General features: G+C 48.3%; 2 protein-coding genes across 6 annotated transcripts in view; one reads left to right on the forward strand and one right to left on the reverse strand.

Annotated features, from left to right (window-relative positions):
- The first annotated feature begins 3,979 nt into the window (after positions 1–3,979).
- CA12 (carbonic anhydrase 12) overlaps positions 3,980–18,712 on the forward strand; it is a 64,938-nt gene continuing 50,205 nt past the window's right edge. For 2 of the 5 annotated variants that reach the window (XM_070797446.1, XM_019968715.2), the window contains exons 1-2: positions 4,016–4,491; positions 12,795–12,815. In XM_070797446.1, coding sequence (XP_070653547.1) covers positions 4,407–4,491; positions 12,795–12,815 — 106 coding nt within the window. In that variant the 5' untranslated portion in view covers positions 4,016–4,406. Of the gene's footprint in view, positions 4,492–12,794; positions 12,816–18,712 lie in introns of all 5 variants that reach the window. The other 3 variants (XM_070797445.1, XM_070797447.1, XM_070797448.1) reach the window with 3 other exon arrangements.
- The window catches only part of APH1B (aph-1 homolog B, gamma-secretase subunit), a 116,119-nt gene continuing 107,626 nt past the window's right edge, over positions 10,220–18,712 (reverse strand). The window contains exon 7 of the mRNA XM_070797450.1: positions 10,220–10,531. The gene's annotated coding sequence lies outside the window, so the exon portion shown is untranslated. The remainder of the gene's footprint in view (positions 10,532–18,712) is intronic.

Below are 18,712 nucleotides of genomic sequence, written 5' to 3' on the forward strand. Positions count from 1 at the left end.
CAGTTGCTCAGTCGTGTCCGACTCTTTGCAACCCCATGAATCGCAGCACGCCAGGCCTCCCTGTCCATCACCAACTCCCGGAGTTCATTCAGACTCACGTCCATCGAGTCAGTGATGCCATCCAGCCATCTCATCCTCTGTCGTCCCCTTCTCCTCCTGCCCCAAATCCCTCCCAGCATCAGAGTCTTTTCCAATGAGTCAGCTCTTCGCATGAGGTGGGCAAAGTACTGGAGTTTCAGCTTCAGCATCATTCCCTCCAAAGAAATCCCAGGGCTGATCTCCTTCAGAATGGACTGGTTGGATCTCCTTGCAGTCCAAGGGACTCTCAAGAGTCTTCTCCAACACCACACTTCAAAAGCATCAATTCTTCGGTGTTCAGCCTTCTTCACAGTCCAATTCTCACATCCATACACGACCACAGGAAAAACCATAGCCTTGACTAGACGGACCTTTGTTGGCAAAGTAATGTCTCTGCTTTTGAATATGCTATCTAGGTTGGTCATAACTTTCCTCCCAAGGAGTAAGCGTCTTTTAATTTCATAGCTGCAGTCACTATCTGCAGTGATTTTGGAGCCCCCAAAAATAAAGTCTGACACTGCTTCCACTGTTTCCCCATCTATTTCCCATGAAGTGATGGGACCGGATGCCATAATCTTTGTTTTCTGAATGTTGAGCTTTAAGCCAACTTTTTCACTCTCCACTTTCACTTTCATCAAGAGGCTTTTTAGTTCCTCTTTACTTTCTGCCATAAGGGTGGTGTCATCTGGATATTTGAGGTTACTGATATTTCTCCCACCAATCTTGATTCCAGCTTGTGTTTCTTCCAGTCCAGCGTTTCTCATGATGTACTCTGCATAGAAGTTAAATAAGCAGGGTGATAATATACAGCCTTGACATACTCCTTTTCCTATTTGGAACCAGTCTGTTGTTCCATGTCCAGTTCTAACTGTTGCTTCCTGGCCTGCATACAAATTTCTCAAGAGGTAGGTCAGGTGGTCTGGTATTCCCATCTCTTTCACAATTTTCCATAGTTTATTGTGATCCACACAGTCAAAGGCTTTGGCATAGTCAATAAAGCAGAAACAGATGTTTTTCTGGAACTCTCTTGCTTTTTCCATGATCCAGCGGATGTTGGCAATTTGATCTCTGGTTCCTCTGCCTTTTCTAAAAGGAGCTTGAACATCAGGAAGTTCACGGTTCACATATTGCTGAAGCCTGTCTTGGAGAATTTTGAGCCGCACTAAGGGCAGGCGGCAGCGACCAGCGCACTAAGCGCGGCCGAGAGGAGCCACCCCACGTCCGAGGTCAGGGGCAGAAGCCGGGAGGACCCCATGTCCGAAGGGCGGCGGCCAAGAGGAGTTACCCCACGTCCGTGGTCAGGGGCAGTGGCCGAGTGCCAGACTGCGACGGCGCAGGAACGGCCAAAAGGAGCTACCCTGCGTCCGAGATCAGGGGCGGCAGCCAAGAGGAGCTACCCAGGGTCCAAGGTCAGGGGCAGTGACGAGAGGAGTTAACCCGCGTGTGAGGTCAGGGGCGGCGGCCTGGAGGAGCAACCCCAGGCCTGAGGCCAGGGGCGGCGGCTGGGAGGTCCAACCCCACGTCCAGGGAGCCGTGGCTGTGCAGGTGCAGGAGGGCCTCTTAGAGGAGCTATCCCACGTTGAAGGTCAGGAAGGGCAGCGGTGAGGAGATACACCCGTCCAAGAGAAGGAGCAGCGGCTGCGCTTTGCTGGAGCAGCCGTGAAGAGATACCCAACGCCCAAGGTAAGAGAAACCCAAGTAAGACGGTAGGTGTTGCAAGAGGGCATCAGAGGGCAGACACACTGAAACCATACTCACAGAAAACTAGTCAATCTAATCACATAGGACCACAGCCTTGTCTAACTCAGTGAAACTCAGTTCACAACATCCTGTTAAATCCATCCCCTTTTTAAACTTCTCCATCTCTGGGGATCCTTGGGGAACACTTAGAGATGCATGCTCAAGAAGAAACTGGACTTACTGTTTAGCCAGACAGAATGGAATGGGAGTAATAAAATGTGTGTGCCCGACCCAGCTTCCTTTGAACTAGTGGTGAAATGTGGGGTGAATGATTTCACTTCCATGGTGTGCATTTCTGAACCTGCAGCAGCTCCTCCCCAACCTCTTGTGTTCCTCTAGTGCACTTCATCTTGTAAAGACCTTGATGACGAATCAGAGACATGAATGTCTTAAGAATGATAGTGAAACGCTCACTCACCACCCTAGAGGTGTGGCTCTTGATCAAGAGTTATAAGCAGAAAAGGTCATCCCTAAGCCTACCGTGGTTTGAAAGTGCTTGTAACAAGATTGCCTTTGTAACAACTTCCTCAACAAGATTTCATAGCCCTTTATTAACCCAAACAATGGCTGAGCAGATATGAACAGAACAGTAGCACCCCTTGAATTGTGGGTGGCATGTGCTTCCTGTGTCTTCAGCAGAAAAGCTGGTCTGTCCTTCCAAAACTACCACAGACAAGCAGCTTCATCAGTCATTGAGGCCAGCCTGAGAGCCCACTTGGACCGAGGTCAGCACAGACCAGAGAGGTGAGGGCTGGTCACCAACTGTGGCCAAGAGAAGAGGGTAGGATGATTCAGGTCACAAAACCAGGGGTCCTGTACCAGGGCTGGGGGTGGGCACGCTTCAGCAGACCATGTGATCTGAACAATGCCTGTGGGCGGCAGGGAGCCAAGAGAATAGGCAGCGTCACTGAGCAGGAAGGAAACAGAGCCAAACCACCGGGACCAGACACAGTCAGAGGACCCACAGAAGTCAGAAGCACCAATAACAAGACTGGTGGTGGGAACAGCAAGTGTCAGTAGCAGCAGCAGGAAAATTCAATGAACGCCAGAGGCAGCACATTAGTAAGACCTTTGACTTCACGACTGAACGTGGACTAAATACAAGGGGGATCAGACAACAAGTATCAGCATGTGACTAGATGGAGACCTGGATTTGATCCCTGGGTAGGGAAGATTTTCTGGAGAAGGAAATGGCAACCCATGCTAGTATTCCTGCCTGAGAATCCCATGAACAGAGGAGTCTGGCAGGCTACAGTCCATGGGGTCCCAAAGAGTCAGACACAAGTGAGCAACTAACTTTAACACACTGTATATATATTTAAAAGAATATAGACATGCGAGGCAAGTGAGCAAAAATGAGCAACAGGTGCTGATAACAACACCAACATGAATCTGAGCCAAGAGGCAAAATGCCTGGTACACAGTCTTACACTGAGTGACCTGCATGCTAAGTCGCTTCAGTCAGGTCCAACTCTTTGAGACCCTTTGAGAGCCCACCAGGTTCCTCTGTCCATGGGATTCTCCAGGCAAGAATACTGGAGTGGGTTGCCATTCCCTCCTCCAGGGGATCTTTCCAACCCAGGGATCGAACCAGCATCTCTAATGTCTCCCAGATTGGTAGGCAGGCTCTTTACCACTAGTGCCACCTGGGAAATCAAGTAGGAGCTCAAGAAATCATGCAAGTCCCTTTCTTTCATCCAAGTGCCCAGAAAAGGGACCCCCTCCTTCCTCCCCAGCTTCCTAGAGAAAGACTGATATTATGAACTAGTTATATCTGCTCTGAGGTGAAAGTCTGATTGCTTAGCAAAGCTGTTCATTTCTTCTTTTTACCTACGTATCTATTTCTATTTCACAGTGCACCCTCAACCCCGAGCTATTTACCTGTTAATTTCTTTGCGTCTATATTTCAAAGGTAAGACCTTTTCAGGACTTTTCTGTGAATTGACTGTACAGTCCACAGAAATTCTGAATTTGAATGCAGCCCACCCTCCTAATCCATAGGTGTCTCGTCCAGTCCGTAAGGTGTGCCCAGTCCAGGCAAGCACACGATGGAGGCACAGAAAGAGTCTCTGGCCCAGACTGGTATTGTACTTAGGAGGCTTCTCAAGTAGAGGCAATGACAGTCCAAGGTCGTGGCCACTGAAGCGCGTCTCTGGACGCACCCCTCCCCACTGGGTCCAGGCAGGCGTATCTCTCCCCCGCCCGCCCGCGGCTTCCACGGAGAACTGGGTTCCGCGCCAGCCCCGGCTCGAGGAGCGCCCGGACCACTGCCCCGCGGAGAGCGGCTTAAGTCAGGGTTACAACTCACCTTGGAACTGGGGCGCCAGACCTCCTGTAGGCAGGGCGTTCTCCCCCCACCCCACCCCCCACCCCCGGTGACATCATCTGTTTGGGGCTGAGTCGCTCCATAAAGGCAGCCCGCGGGAGGCCAGGAGCCCAAAGAACAGAGGTGCTGGCCGCGACGCCCTGGCTGCGCTCACAAGATCCCGGTGAGAGCCGCGCCGGTCCCAGCGCCCGAGCCAGAGGGCGAGAAGGATCTCAGCCGCCCGCAACCCGCGCTCTCCGCCCGCGCCGGGAGCCGCCCGAAGATGCCTCTCCGCAGCCTACACGCGGCGGCCGTGCTCCTGCTCCTGGTCTTAAAGGAACAGCCTTCCAGCCCAGCCCCGCTCAACGGTAAAGTTTCTTCTGCCTCTTCTTTCCGAACAATCCCGAACGCTCAGCCACACCTGGGCAGGAGGAGTCCTCACGCGGCTCGTTAAAGTAAAATCATTTGCGGGGAGCCGAGAAGGACCTGCAGGGTCTCCAACAGCACGTTTTTACAAAGGATGCTTCATTTTCCTTTGGAATGCAGGATCCTTTCTGGTTTCGCAGGGTGGGCGGGGTAGTGGGGGAGCGGTTTGCCGCACATTGTCCTCGCATTAAAATACGTTTCTGGGAGTACATCCCCCAACACCCACCCGCAGCGCTGGAGAAGTGGCTTGGGAATTTGCTAACCCGGGTAGGAGAAACAGAACTAGGAGGTAAAATATTGTGCCCCGATCCACATGCAGGCGGCAGAGGAGTGTCTGGGGTGTTCCTGAGCAGCCTTTTTACCAGGGAGGGTTCGCACAGCGGTGGGTGCTTTCCTTTGGAGGAGAGACTCTTTACCATTAAGTTTTACCTCCAAGTCAAAGAGATGATGCACCTCATCCTAATCACCGTTTTTCTCCAGAAGGGCTCTACTACTCTGAAGTTATACGTGTGTGCGCGACGTGCCCTCAGACGAGCGTGCATAAACTTATTTCTGAGTGTAGTTAGGGCTTTGAACCCTGAACGGATGGAGGCTGGTGCTGCCCAGCCAGTAGCAGGAGATGGTAGAAGGGCTTGTGTCTGGGAGGTGAGTTGCAGCCAGCAGCTGTGGTGTTCGTTGCTCAGTTGTGTCCCACTTTTTTGGACCCCATGGACTGTAACCCCCGAGGCATCTCTGTCCATGGAATTCCCCAGGCAAGAATACTGGCGTGGGTTGCCATGCCCTCCTTGAGGGGATCTTCCCGATCCAGGGATCGAACCTGGCTCTCCTGTGTGTCCGGCATTGTAGGCGGATCCTTACCCTCTGAGCCATCAGGGAAGCCGGTAGACAGCCAGCAGCTAAGTGAGGGCTTCTGCCTGGGTCTCCACAGCTGGGTGAGCCCTTTTCTGGAGGAGTAGATGGTGACTTACAGAAACTTCCTGAGTAACAGATGGTGGCTAGTGCCCTTGACAGAGTTTGCCCCAAATGTTTGTATGGACATTTGTAGGTGCGACCGTTCCTGCTGCTGCTGCTAAGTCGCTTCAGTCGTATCCGACTCTGTGCGACCCCATAGACGGCAGCCTACCAGGTTCCCCCGTCCCTGGGATTCTCCAGGCAAGAGTACTGGAGTGGGTTGCCATTGCCTTCTCCGGTGACCATTCCTAGACCCAGGATAGGTTGAAACATTCCTAGAAGAGCCCAGAGTGACTAGAATGGCTGCCAGTCCATAGTCCCTGGCTGGGTGGTGATGGTGAGAAGTTGGTTCTGCTCAGAGGCATGAAAGCTGGAGCCCCTCCCATCAGAGGGCATGGTGCCCATGGGGCATGGTAGGAGAGGCAGAGGGAGCCTGGCTGTCAGCAGCTTTGTAACTCCTCTTAATTCAGTTCGAGTCCACTAGCTGGCTTGATATGCTTGGTAGTTATCTTCCAGAGAAAGTAGATGGGAGAAAGGAATTATAAAAGTGGAAATTAGTTTATAAAACTGCAGACTTTAATATATATTCCCCTCTGAAGAAAGCTGCACTGAAACCCAGAGTCTGACTTGAAATCTCCCTTTTAGCTCCAAGATGAGAGAGAAGCCCTTTACCGACCCTCTTCTGAAAGCCTGTTTCTCCCCTCACTCTGGGGGCAGCTCCTCCTCCCCGCTGTGCTTCTCTGACCCTCTGGACCCTCCTCTCCCCTTCCTCCTTGCCCTTCTCTCTTTTCCCTTCTCCCACTTGGGCTGGGGAAAGTTTTCAGTTAAAAAAAAAAATTTTTACTTTCACTCTACACTGAGCAGCCAGCCTGCTTACCCCCTTGATTCTAAGAACACAGCTTTTATTCTGTTGTTCCTCAGGCAGGTTTCTTGGCTTTTTAGTCAAAGCAAAACTCACTGAGATGTAAAGTGTCAGTATTAACCCAAGTGTGGTGTTAAGGGGGTTAACGGGGGCAGTGGGTGAGAAAGTGGTCTGTCCTCTGCCTGCGTGCATGCTAAGTCACTCAGTTGTGTCCAGCTCTTTGCAACTTGATGGACTGTAGCCGCCAGACTCCTCTGTCCATAGAATTCTCCAGGCAAGAATACTGGAGTGGGTTGCTATGCCCTCCTCCAGGGGATCTTCCTGGAACACCTGAATTTGCCAGACTGGCACTGGCAAACTTCGGGGTCAGGGAGGGAGAGGGCATAATAAAAGTCAAGCATCTTCCAGAGATAACCTGGGGACTCTCAGTTGCTGGGGGAGGGGGTGGGGGTAACATTTCTATGAATTCTTTAGAACCTGCTCTGCCTGAGCCTGGTGTGGAGAGCTGGGCGACTTTGGGGTCCCTGGACATCAGTTAGTCAGGGAAGGTTCTAGCATCCAGGACAGGGAGCAAGCAGGGCCCAGAACCCCTGACCTGAATCTTTGTAAATATCATTTCCTCCGAAAGCAGCCAGGACATTTTCCCTGCCCAGGATAAGCTGGGGCTGCAAGTTCTAACAGGCATCCACCTGGAAAGAAGTGATAACCTTCTCAGAACAGATGCCCCCAGGAAGCCACTGAGGTGCAGCCACAGGGAGGGGCCTTTGCCTGGCCTGCCTGAGGAGGGGAGCGCAATTTAATTCTGTGAAGACCCTTGCCCCTAAAGTGAGAGGTGGGAAACCAGGAGGGGCCATTTCCAAATACAGCAAAGGTGCACCCTTCCTTTATCAAGTTTTCTTGACCTCAGTTCTAGCAGACAATGAACCAAACTGGGCACTGACTTCATCCAGTGAGACCCCCGACCCAGATCACCCTCCCCTTCATTTTACGGTGCCTCTCTTTTCCAGACTCCAGCTTTCAAGCCCCTCCAGACATGGCCATTTATACCCAAAGCACTGAGTCTTGAGGTCCAAGCAGGGTCGCTCAGCGAAACGAGGGCAGGAAAGATTGCTCTGCTGCTTTTTAAGTACATGTCCCCAGGCCTGCGTCCTTGAGGCCTTACAGTCCCAGAGGCACGCGATCTCACTGAGCTTACCAGAGCGTTGTGCTGATGCCGCATCTGAGGATGAGCGCTGCAATAGTATGGAAACCTCAGCTCAGCAAGCTTCAGGGAAGGGAGCAGAAGATATAGGCTCTTAAGGCCATGGTTTGATTTTGGTGCAGGTGCAATTAAAATTTCTGGCCAATGCAGGACCACTCAGCAGTCGCAGATGTTTTTTCCTGGTGGCCTCCAGGATCACTGAGTGGCCTGTGTCTCTCCAGGGAAGCACTGAGATGAAATTCCCTGTTCCTTGTGAGATTTTACATCCTGGGCCTCCAAGTGCTCTGGCCAGCTAAGTGACAATCCTCTGGCTTCCTCTGCCTCTGAAATCCATGGCTGTATTTTAATAAAACTCCTCAAACAGAACACCAAAGGAAAATGTTCAGAAAAGTGGTTTGAAGTTTTCTGTAGCTTGGTTCCCAAGCCATGTTTTTTTTTTTCCCCCTTTTCACTATTGTTTCAATAAGAGGCTAGCAGTAAACTTGGGGGTCACATAGAAGTTTGGGCTCACCATGGTTCTGAATGTCTTCATCTAACTGCTGATTCAGAGGACGTGAATTTAGGGACTATTAAGCCCTGTCCAGTCCATAGTAGGTTTCAGGGGGTCTGTGGGGTCCTGGGGGAGAAGGCAATGGCACCCCACTCCAGTACTGTTGCCCGGAAAATCCCATGGATGGAGGAGCCTGGTGGGCTGCAGTCCATGGGGTCGCTAAGAGTCAGACACGACTGAGTGACTTCACTTTCACTTTCCACTTTCATGCATTGGAGAAGGAAATGGCAACCCACTCCAGTGTTCTTGCCTGGAGAATCCCATGGACAGAGAAGCCTGGTAGGCTGCAGTCCATGGGGTCGCACAGAGTTGGACACGACTGAAGTGACTTGGCAGGCAGCAGGCAGTGGGGTCCTGGATACTTTCATGGTACACATCTTTGCCACAAGCATTTTCAAGGCGTAACTAATTGGCCCATTAGGCAATTTTGCTGTAGAAAATAAAATAATAAAAAGTAAAAGCAGGACATCAAAAAAGACATAATGAACAGAAATAGAGTCAAGTGTACAAAAACTTATGGTTACTGGAGAGGAAAAGGTGAGGAGGGATAAATTGGGAGATTGGGATTGACATATACACACTACTATACATAAACTGATGACTAATAAGGACTCTTGTAAAGCACAGGGAACTCTACTCAGTACTCTGTAATGGACCTGCATGGGAAAAGAATCTTAAAAGCCGTGGAGATATATATATATATGTGTGTGTGTATATATAACTGACTCAGCTTGCATACACCTGGAACTAGCACATCACTGTAAATCTACTCCAATAAAATTTTTAAAGGACATAATGAAACATAAGAAATAAATAAAAATTTAAAAGACTTTCTTACAAATATAAAATATTTGGATATATTTTAAAATGTATGTAGATTCATAGTAATACTGTGCAAATAACTGATTTTATCTTGTGGGCTGTACCTAAGCATTCGCCTTCCAAGTCTTTCGTTCATAGTGTTTTATACTTTTTGTTTGTTTGTTTGTTGTTGATTCATCTCCTCAATCAGCATCACACTTTTCCTTCCTTAAGAGAGGTACCGGTTTCCAAGTATGCGGGTGCATGTTTATACCTGAGCTTTGTGTTGCAGTGTGAAAGCCTCTACCCTGTGGTGGATTCTTGGCATCTTGCCACCTATCTGTTGGTAGATGTTTCAAAGTTGTGGGAAACATTGGCTCAACCTTTGAGGCCCTCGGCCTCTTTTTCCGCCAGTGTAGTTTGTTTCAAAGTAAGAAACCAATTCTTGGTACTAATGATCATCATTGGTCAGCTGGATAAAGCCATCAATAACATCACTAACTGGAAGAAATGCTAATGCATTGGAATGCTAATGTAGTAGAAATCCAACTGCCAAACCAAAAATTGTCAACCAGTTATTTGATCTTTCATGGCAGAAATGTCTTACTGCCAGTTAATTATGCAACAAAAATTTGTGGCAAAAATGCTTGTGGCAAAGAAGTTTACAGTAAAATAAAGAAAAAGGAAAAAACACACAGAACAAAAAACCAGCACGGTTCTATGGACCTCCTATGAAATTAACTGTACGTGAAATTTCTTGTGTTCAAGCTTATGGGCATTTTTAATGAGGAAAGGCAGCAAATACTCTAAGGGGTCTGTACTACCGCCTCTAGCTCAAAGATTCTCTAAGTTCATGGGAAGGGATGGGAAATGTGGAGAAATGCTTCTTAACAGGCACTGATCCACTTTGCCTTATGGTCTTCCACTGCTTTATCTAGAAATCAAGGAGATGGGTGTGTGAAAGAGCCCTTAGTCCTTCTCTTCCAAAGTGGGCTGTCAACAAATAATGCCTAAACCTAAGCAAATCATGAAGACTCAATATAGGTATATTTTTATAGAGTTGTGGAGATAATGCCAAAAGAATTATGTTAAAAGAATTCAAAGTGGTTGCCATAGGGAACAGGAAAGTGACTCAGGAGTGTTAGGGGACTGATATTTCGTTGAAAGCCTGATATGCATAGAACCATCTGACTCTTTAAACCACATACAAGTGTAATTTGAAAAAATTACCAAAATAATTGAATTTGAAAATTAAAAACACTGAGACAAAGAAATGAAACAGAAAAGCAATTTTAAAAAATAGGTGATTAACCAGTTTACGAAGAAAAACAAGTAAAATTCTCTTAAGTTTTTCAAAAGCCCTATCGGCCTGAGTAGGAAATGCCCAGTTGTGAGAAGTGAGCACCAGGTGACTGGTCAGGTAAGTTTTACTGCAAATCAATTCCCGAGAGAAAGGAGATGTGAGTCTTCCTCCTGCAGCTCAACCCTGATGGGCCCAGAATCCTGGAAGCACCTGGTGAAGCTGAGAGACAGGAACATAGGCGATGAACAGTCTCCTCCCTGTAATGTGTCCTAAGACAGACACCCCGAGTCTCCATTCAGGGTCTCAGGCTCTTCCTGGAGATGAAGAGGGAAGTGTGTCAAGAGCATAGCTCCACAACGACTTTCTTTTTAAAAAATTGAAGTGTAGTTAATTTCCAACGTTGTGTTAGTTTCAGGTGTACAACAAAGTGATTCAGATACATATATACATATATATTCTTTTTCAGATTCTTTATCCTTATATGTTATTACAAAATACTGACTATAGCTCCCTATGCTATACCATTGGTCCCTGCTGGTTATCTGTGCAATGACTTTTTAAAACTATATTTAGTTGTTGCATGAAGGACTTTTATGAGTGAAGGGTGTGAGTGGGAGGCGACAGGTGACTTTCATGACAGTCCTGGCAGGGCCTCTCATCCACATTGCTGCCACCCATGGAATTCTAACTCCGATGATGATGGTGGCAGCTTCCTTAAATAAAAACCTTCCTTTTGGAATGAGCTTGAACTCTTCTCTAGGCTGCGTTGTTAAGTGGGGGAAAAGCAAGACGCAAAACAGCATTTCCCAGAGGCCAGCATTTGTGTGAAAAAAAGAAGGGAAGAGAATACAGACACCTGTATGCAGTCACACTGTGCAAGGGTTCCCATCAGCTGTGAAACTGGTTGAGTCTGATGAAGCAGGGAGGTTGGGTGGTAGGAAGTGCTCTCACTGTGTTCCTCTTGGCGGCTCTTGAGTTTTGAGCCTTGTGAATTTATTAACTATTTGGATAGTGAAATGTGGCTTTTCTAAGATATACGGGAGGCTTCTGATGAAGAAGCCCCCTCCCTGACCCCTGGACCCCTGCAGAGAATCATTGCCTTGTGCCCCTTCCCTGGAAGCCAGGTGCTCTGAGAGGCAGTTGTTCCGACACAGACTCTGAGAAAGATGGTGTGTTTAATTTTTTTCTCCCAGTTTTATTGAGATACACTTGACATAAAGCACTGTATAAATTTAAGGTGTGTGGTATAATGATGTGACATATATTTCATGAAGTGATTATCACAATAAGTTTAGCAAACATCTAATTATCTCATACATGTACAAAATTTATAGAAAGAATTTTTCCGTGTGATTAGAACTCTTTGGGATTTATTCTGTTAACAATTTTCATATGTAACATATAGCAAATGTTGATTATATTTATCATGTTGTATTAATACATCACATTCCTAGGACTTATTACTGGAAGTTAGAACCTTTTGGTCACCTTTATCCAGTTCCCCCTGCCCCAACCCCTTCCCTCTGGGAACCACTAATCTGATCTCCTTTTCTATGAGTGAGTTTGAAGTATATCGACCTACAACAGTATGTTATTTCCTGATATATAGATTAGTGGTTTTTTCCTATACATTTAAAATATGTCACCATCCACAGATACTACAGTTACTGACTGTATTTCTCACACTGTTCGTTTCATATTGGTGACTCATTTATTTTGTAACTGGAAGTTTATACCTCTTAATCTCTCTTACCTATTTATTTCCTCTCCTTTATGCACCTCTCCTGCGACAACCATTTTTTTCTGTATCTATAACTGTTTGTCTTGTTTGTTCATTCTTTTTAGATTCCACATATAAGTGAAATCATACAGTATTTATCTTTCTCTTATTTCACTTAATATAATACCCCCTAGGTTCATCCATGTTGTCATAAATGGCAATATTTTATTCTTTTAATGGCTGAGTAATATTCCATGGTGTGTATGTGTGTGTGTACATGTGTATATGTGTGTGTGTATATATATATATCATACATCTTTTTCATCCATTCCTCTATTGATGGGCAGCACTTGGGTTCTTTCCATATCTTGACTGTTGTAAATAATGCTGCAATGAACAAGGAGGTGCATATAGCTTTCCTAATTAGTTTTTGTTTTCTCTGGATAAATACCCAGGAGTGGAATTTCTGGATCATATGGTAGTTCTGTTTTTAATTTTTGTGAGAAACCTGAATACTCTTTTCCATAGTGGCTGTACCAATTTACATACCCACCAACAGTGCAAAAGGGTTTATTCCCTTTTCTCCACAATGAAAATTTTGAAGTTCTCAGCATCTACCTCCTTTTCAATTTCGCCCATTTAAAACAAAAATCTGGGGAATTCCCTGGTGGTCCAGTAGTTAGGATTCAGAGCTTTTACTGCTGAGAGCCTGGGTTCAATCTCTGGTTGGGGAACTAAAATCCCACAAGCTGTGTGGCATGCCCCCATCCCCCAGATAATAATAGTAAAATCTGTCGTATTTTCTCTAACTTGTTCAAGCTCAATTGTACTTACTTCCTTTGTTTTCTTCTTTGCAGGATCCAAGTGGACCTATATAGGTAAGTAGCAATCTTTATTTTTTTTGAAGAGATGGCTATATTTAAAGAGAAACTTCTTGTTTTGTGGAGATTATCTAGGGGGTTAGGGAGAGCAGTTCTGGTCTTGTTAAAGGAGGACACAAAGTCCTCCCTAAAGACTTGCCCCACATGTGTCACCGACAGCTCTTTCTCCGAGGAGCTGAGCCTGCTTCGTGCATTCGAATTGTGAATTGCGAGTCACAGTGTTAAGGTTTTCAGATTCCTGCAAACCACCCAGGTGAGGATGCTCAGGTTCCCTTCAGCCTGCAGGGGCCCTAAGCAGGAGAGTGCCCTTCTCCTCTGTAGGACGTTCGTCCTACAATAAACAAAGAATAAAGGGCTCCTTTCTGAAAGTTAGGCCCAGGTCCCAGAACTGAAGCTGCCAGTGTGTTTAGCATTAACTTTTTATTGTCATGTTTGTAGGCAAGCAAGGGACCAAGCAGTGATGGTCGATCTCAGTAAAAGAGGAATGGTTATCTTAAATGGAGAGACAGGGATGTCAAGGGTGTGCAAAAGGGTTTTGAGATAAGCAGCTTGAAATAGGCTCAGCTCATGTGTGTGCAGTGAATGGGAACTGGTCATCAGCTGGAATAGGGGATGAGGGCCAAGCCCCAGGGTCCACGGGCAAGTACAGGGATATTAATAATGTCTTGTTTGGGACTGAGTGACAAGGGATATGCAAGAGAGACTGCTGTGGGGAGCAGGAGGGTGGAACTGGCCACATTGGCACAGGAGGGGTGGTGACAGGCAGGGAAGTCCATTACAACAGAGGAAGCAGAATCCAGAGAAAGATCTGACTTGGATTTTCTAGTTAGCCTTTAGATGTTTGCTAGCCCAAGAGGCTTAGAAAATTCCCTGAGCTAATCAGTTAGTTGCCTCCAGGCCAAGGTCTCCTGGCCTCTAGCACTGCAAGGCTCCATCACTGCTAACATCCCTTACTTACTTATTATGTGCAAAGCACATTGCTAAGTGGGTGGATAATTAGAAGCGTAGGCTGGTAGGCTGTGGTCTGTAGCTGGAATTACTTAAAGCTCACAATTCAAAGCAGAATATAATAGGTAATAAAAGCAGATAACAAGTAAACGGTTGAGTGCTCTGATGGTTCAGAGAAGAAGAATGCTAGGACTGGATGGTTAAGAAAAACTTCCTGAAGGAAGAGGGCTTTCACGTGGACCTTGGGGGATGGGGAGGATTCAGTATGGCCAGAAGGAAGTGCTACTGGCCAAGTTGATGATGGCGTCACATGAATGGAGGCAAGAAAGAGCAAGATGGCATTTGAGGGAAGACATACAGAGATGTTGTTACGGGGGGAGGGATAGACTGTCAGAAAGATAAGGTGGGTCCAACAGGGGAGCATGGAGGAGGCGGCCAGGCTTTCCCACTTTGTCTCATGGATGGAGGGGTGGGGTTGGGGGTAATCTGTGTTTTAAAGAGAGTCGGGGGTGATAAGGGGTGCAAGAGAAAAAATAGGAGAGAGGCAGGAAGACACTTGGCCCTTGAAGAAACACCATTCTGTGTCTTAATGTCCAGTTTAAAGTGATGGCAGTAACAGGGCAGGGCAGGGCGGGGCAAGAGCCCTGTCGAAGGAGGAATCCACAGAGTCTGGGTATCAGCCCGCCCACCTCACCCCTCCCGGCGGAGGCGGCGTGTGGGAGGAGACAGGAGCAGGGCAGGCGTGGAAAGAAGCAGGGACTTGAGGTCTGCACCTCATTCCATATGGTCTGGTGTGAACCCTCGGGGTCTCGCTTTCTTCCCACCTGTGACTTGGGGAAGGGATTGTTTGATCAGTGTTCCTCAAGCTATGGCTTGGGGTCACCTGCATCAGAATCACCTGGAATGCCTTCCAGATATGCAGATTTCTGGGCCTCAGCCTGGACCTGGGGGAGGGAGGGAACCTGAAAAACGTGTCTATTTCAGGTGATCCTTAGGCAGTCTGTTAGAGAACCTCTGACCGGATGATTCCCAAGACCTCTCTAGCCTGAGTCAGAGGAAACCTGCCCCACCTCTTCTCCTGGCTTCCCAGGTAGAGTGGAGACACCACTCACATCTCTCCGGGGCTCCCTGCCTCTGTAGGACAGCCTACAGAGTGGAGCGAGGAAGTCATGGAGAGCAGAGAGACACCATGTCAAGAGGCAGAGGAGGAAAATCTTACTGCCGTTTAGGCATGACATGGGGCTCCCTGGGGAGGGCCTCTGTACACCCACATCGACTAATCCAGAAGCATTTCTTCCTGGCCCCTTGTGCTGGCCAGCCCTCTGTCCCTCCTACCCCAGACAGTTAGGGTGGCTCTTTGCTGAGGGAGCAGAGGGCAGAGTCTAAGGATGCAAGACATGCATGGGGGTGAGCACAGAGGCAAACCTGGCTTTTTATTAGTGAAGTGAGCACACACGTGATGTGGAGTCAGGTCAGTGGGGGCCCATGAAAGAGGCCGGATGGAGGATAGGTAAGGAGGCAAACAGGTCCAGGCTGGCAGCTGGCATCAGTGTTCACAGTCACACAGGTAAACAGAGAGCCTGGCATAGATGCCCGGGGGAAATCGTTTCCAAACAACACGGGCTGCACCGAATGGGGCAAGTCCAACCCGAGGCCGCGTGCTGGTTTTCCCAGGGTGCAGACCTCAGCTACTTTGCACGTAGATGCCGCTGAGTCATCCTGCTCTGCAGGCCTCCGGCTGCCAGGAACACATGGTAGGACTTCTAGAAGCACATGGAAAGGGAATTTGAGCCCCTTCCCTCTCCACACTGAGTCACTGGACTGACCTCCTCGATGGCCTCCTGGAGACAGGAGGACCATCTGACAGCCATGGTGGGGCCAACCCTGCCCCAGGTGTCCCTCCTGGGGGGATTGGAGCGGCACCGGGTATGTGTTGGCATGTGCTGAGTCAGTGCCCTGCCCCCTGCAGTCAGTCCCAACTTGATCCTGCTGAGCCACCAACTCTGAAATGGAGGGCAACTGCAAGTCAGGCTGACTCACGAGGGGAGGCTGGACTCCAGCCTGTTCAAGGGCTGTTAGAAAGCAGAATAGGGGTGCCCTTGGGTATGGAGGTGATTGAAAGAAGGGGATACTGGTCACCTTCAGTTCCTTGGTGTGGGTGCTGTTTTCAGTGTGTGAAAAGCCATCAAGCTTACTTATGATACATGCACTTTTCTGCACGTACATTATATTCAATAAAAGAGTTAAATTCCAGCTGGGTGGGAGAGTCATCCTTACCCGGATAGAGTTTTCAGCCCTCCCACAAGAAACAACCAAAAAACCCTCAGTGTGTTCAAAACAACAGAGCAACTGAAAGGAATGACTGTAAGAAACTAACAAGCCAAGAACACATCATGTGAACAGAGAACAGACCTGGGCTCCATCCCTGAGGATGCCAGACACTGCTCTGATGGTCCTCCAATATGAGTAGTTCAGAAACAGACGAACGCCACTGTTCCTACTTGGGAGAAATAAGACAAACCTTCCCAGCTTCCCAGGTGGCGCTCATGGTAAAGAACCCACCTGCCAATGCAGGAGATGTAAGAGACGTGGGTTCAGTCCCTGGGTCGGGAAGATCCTCTGGTAAAGGAAATGGCAACCCACTCCAGTATTCTTGCCTGGAGAATCCCATGGACAGAGGAGCCTGGCGGGCTACAGTCCATGGGGTTGCAAAGAGTCAGACACAACTGAGTGACTTAGCATGTATGCACATCATGGGAGATGGGATGTAAGGGGAAGAGGAGGTCAAGCCCCCATCCTGGCAAGTGAGCAAGCCCCATTTCACCCCAAGTTAGGGCCCTGAGGGGCATTCACCAGGCCAGCCCCTCCATTCCGGAGTGGGGACTCTGGAAAGATGGCAGCTTAGCCTGGGGGTGCCAGGCACCGGGCTCTTAGGCACTCCTGCCCAGCTTCTTGGCCCAAGGCAGGACTCCCATGACCAGGCACTGCCACCACATTCCTCAAGCTGCTCTCCTCTCTCGCAGACAACAGATGCTTTATCTTAAAGGATTTCCTTTGGGAATTTGGAATGGCTCCTCCATCAGGGTGAACCTCATTGGTTCTTCAGGCTCCCACCTCCATGCCTCTTCTGTCCTAAATCCGCTGGAATATTTGGTTGCTACAGTCAAACTATCCCTGGGATTTAGGACATTTTTCCTGAGCTAGAACTAGACATGGGACACATGCAAGGAAGCTAGAGGAAGAACTCTTTCCTTTCTCTTCTTTAGTAGTGGTTAAAGATACCATTGGAGAAGGCAATGGCACCCCACTCCAGTACTCTTGCCTGGAAAATCCCATGGACAGAGGAACCTGGTAGGCTGCAGTCCATGGGGTCGCTGAGTCGGACACGACTGAGCGACTTCACTTTCACTTTTCACTATCCTGCATTGGAGAAGGAAATGGCAACCCACTCCAGTGTTCTTGCCTGGAGAATCCCAGGGACGGGGAAGCCTGGTGTGCTTCCGTCTCTGGGGTCGCACAGAGTCGGACACGACTGAAGCGACTTAGCAGCAGCAGCAGCAGCAAAGATACCATGTGACTTCATGATCAAAGGCAATATGAAAAACAGACTAAGAGCTAGCTAGCAGGAAGCTGCTACACAGGGAGCTCAGCCCATGCTCTGTGATGACCTAGAGGGGTGGGGGTTTGGGAGTCTCAAGAGGGAGGGGATAAACATATACATGGAGGTGATTCTTGTTGTTGTACAGCAGAAACCAACACAACATTGTAAAGCGATTGTAATCCAATTAAAAATAAATGAAAAAAAAAAAAGACTATCACTTAGAGCTAAAGGGAGAACTTAAAACAGAAGTTACGGAACACATGCAATTAAAAGGCTGATTTCATTAAGGAGAATTCTTATCTATACCAAAGGTAGAGCCTGGCCAATTCACAGAATCCCAATGCCTTCTCCCCCATTCCCACTGCCAACCTGAGGATGAATGACAAGAGGCACAAAGCACTCTTAAGGGAGAGAGAACCAGAAGGGCCACAACATGTTTTTCATACCAGGAAACTGAATCGCTATGCCTGCATCTTGGGGGTTTCCCTTGAGGCTTAGCAATCCAACCCACTATGATTTATTCATTAAATCTGTGCTATAGTTCCAGTTACTTCTCGAAGTTGTGACATCCAGGGTTTGCCTGGATGTGCTGTGGTCCACCCGTTCGTCATTTCTCATCTTTCCTGAGTTGCAGAATTGAGGTCTGTGTGTTCTGGGTGCCTGCATTTTCGTGTCCACAGCTGGCCTCACCAACTGGGTGAAAAGACAAGGAAGCTAGCATTTGTTCCTAAAGGTGGGGGTGGTGTCGTGGGGGTAGGGGGGTGGTGGTGAGGGGCAGGGGAGGCAGAAAACCAGGAGGAAGAAGAGGCAAGTGTACAACGCGCAGAACCAGGCAGACCTTCTGGAGATCGCAGCTTGGCCACTTTCTGGGTGAGTGGCCTTAGGAAAGTAACTTGACCTCCCTGGACCGTGGTTTTCTCAACTACAAGATGGGAGTCATAACACCATCTACCTCAGTGGCACCGGCATGGGGCAGCATCAGCATCCCCTGGGGCTCTGGATGCTCTTCCCAGACACTCCGAACTGCAAGTGAAACTCACAGGAGGAGTCTGGGAGAAAAAACGCAAACACTTCACCTCCGGTCCTTTAGCAGCAAGGAAAGTACCATGTATGACTGTTAGAAACACAAGTTCTCCGGCCCATACCAGATTTACTTCCAAATCAGAAACTCTGGGGCTGGGCCCAGCCCTCTGCTTTAATAAGTCCACCAGGTGATGCTGATGCACCCTCAAGTTTGAGAATCTGTTCCTCCCAAGCTGTGGTGAGGATGCAGTAAGATAATGCACGGAAATGGGCTTGCAGTGTGTGGTGCTCAGTGTGCACGCAGTGGGGCCAGTAACCTTCT

This window comes from Bos indicus, chromosome 10, assembly GCF_029378745.1.
Source record: "Bos indicus isolate NIAB-ARS_2022 breed Sahiwal x Tharparkar chromosome 10, NIAB-ARS_B.indTharparkar_mat_pri_1.0, whole genome shotgun sequence".
Classification (NCBI taxonomy): domain Eukaryota; kingdom Metazoa; phylum Chordata; class Mammalia; order Artiodactyla; family Bovidae; genus Bos; species Bos indicus.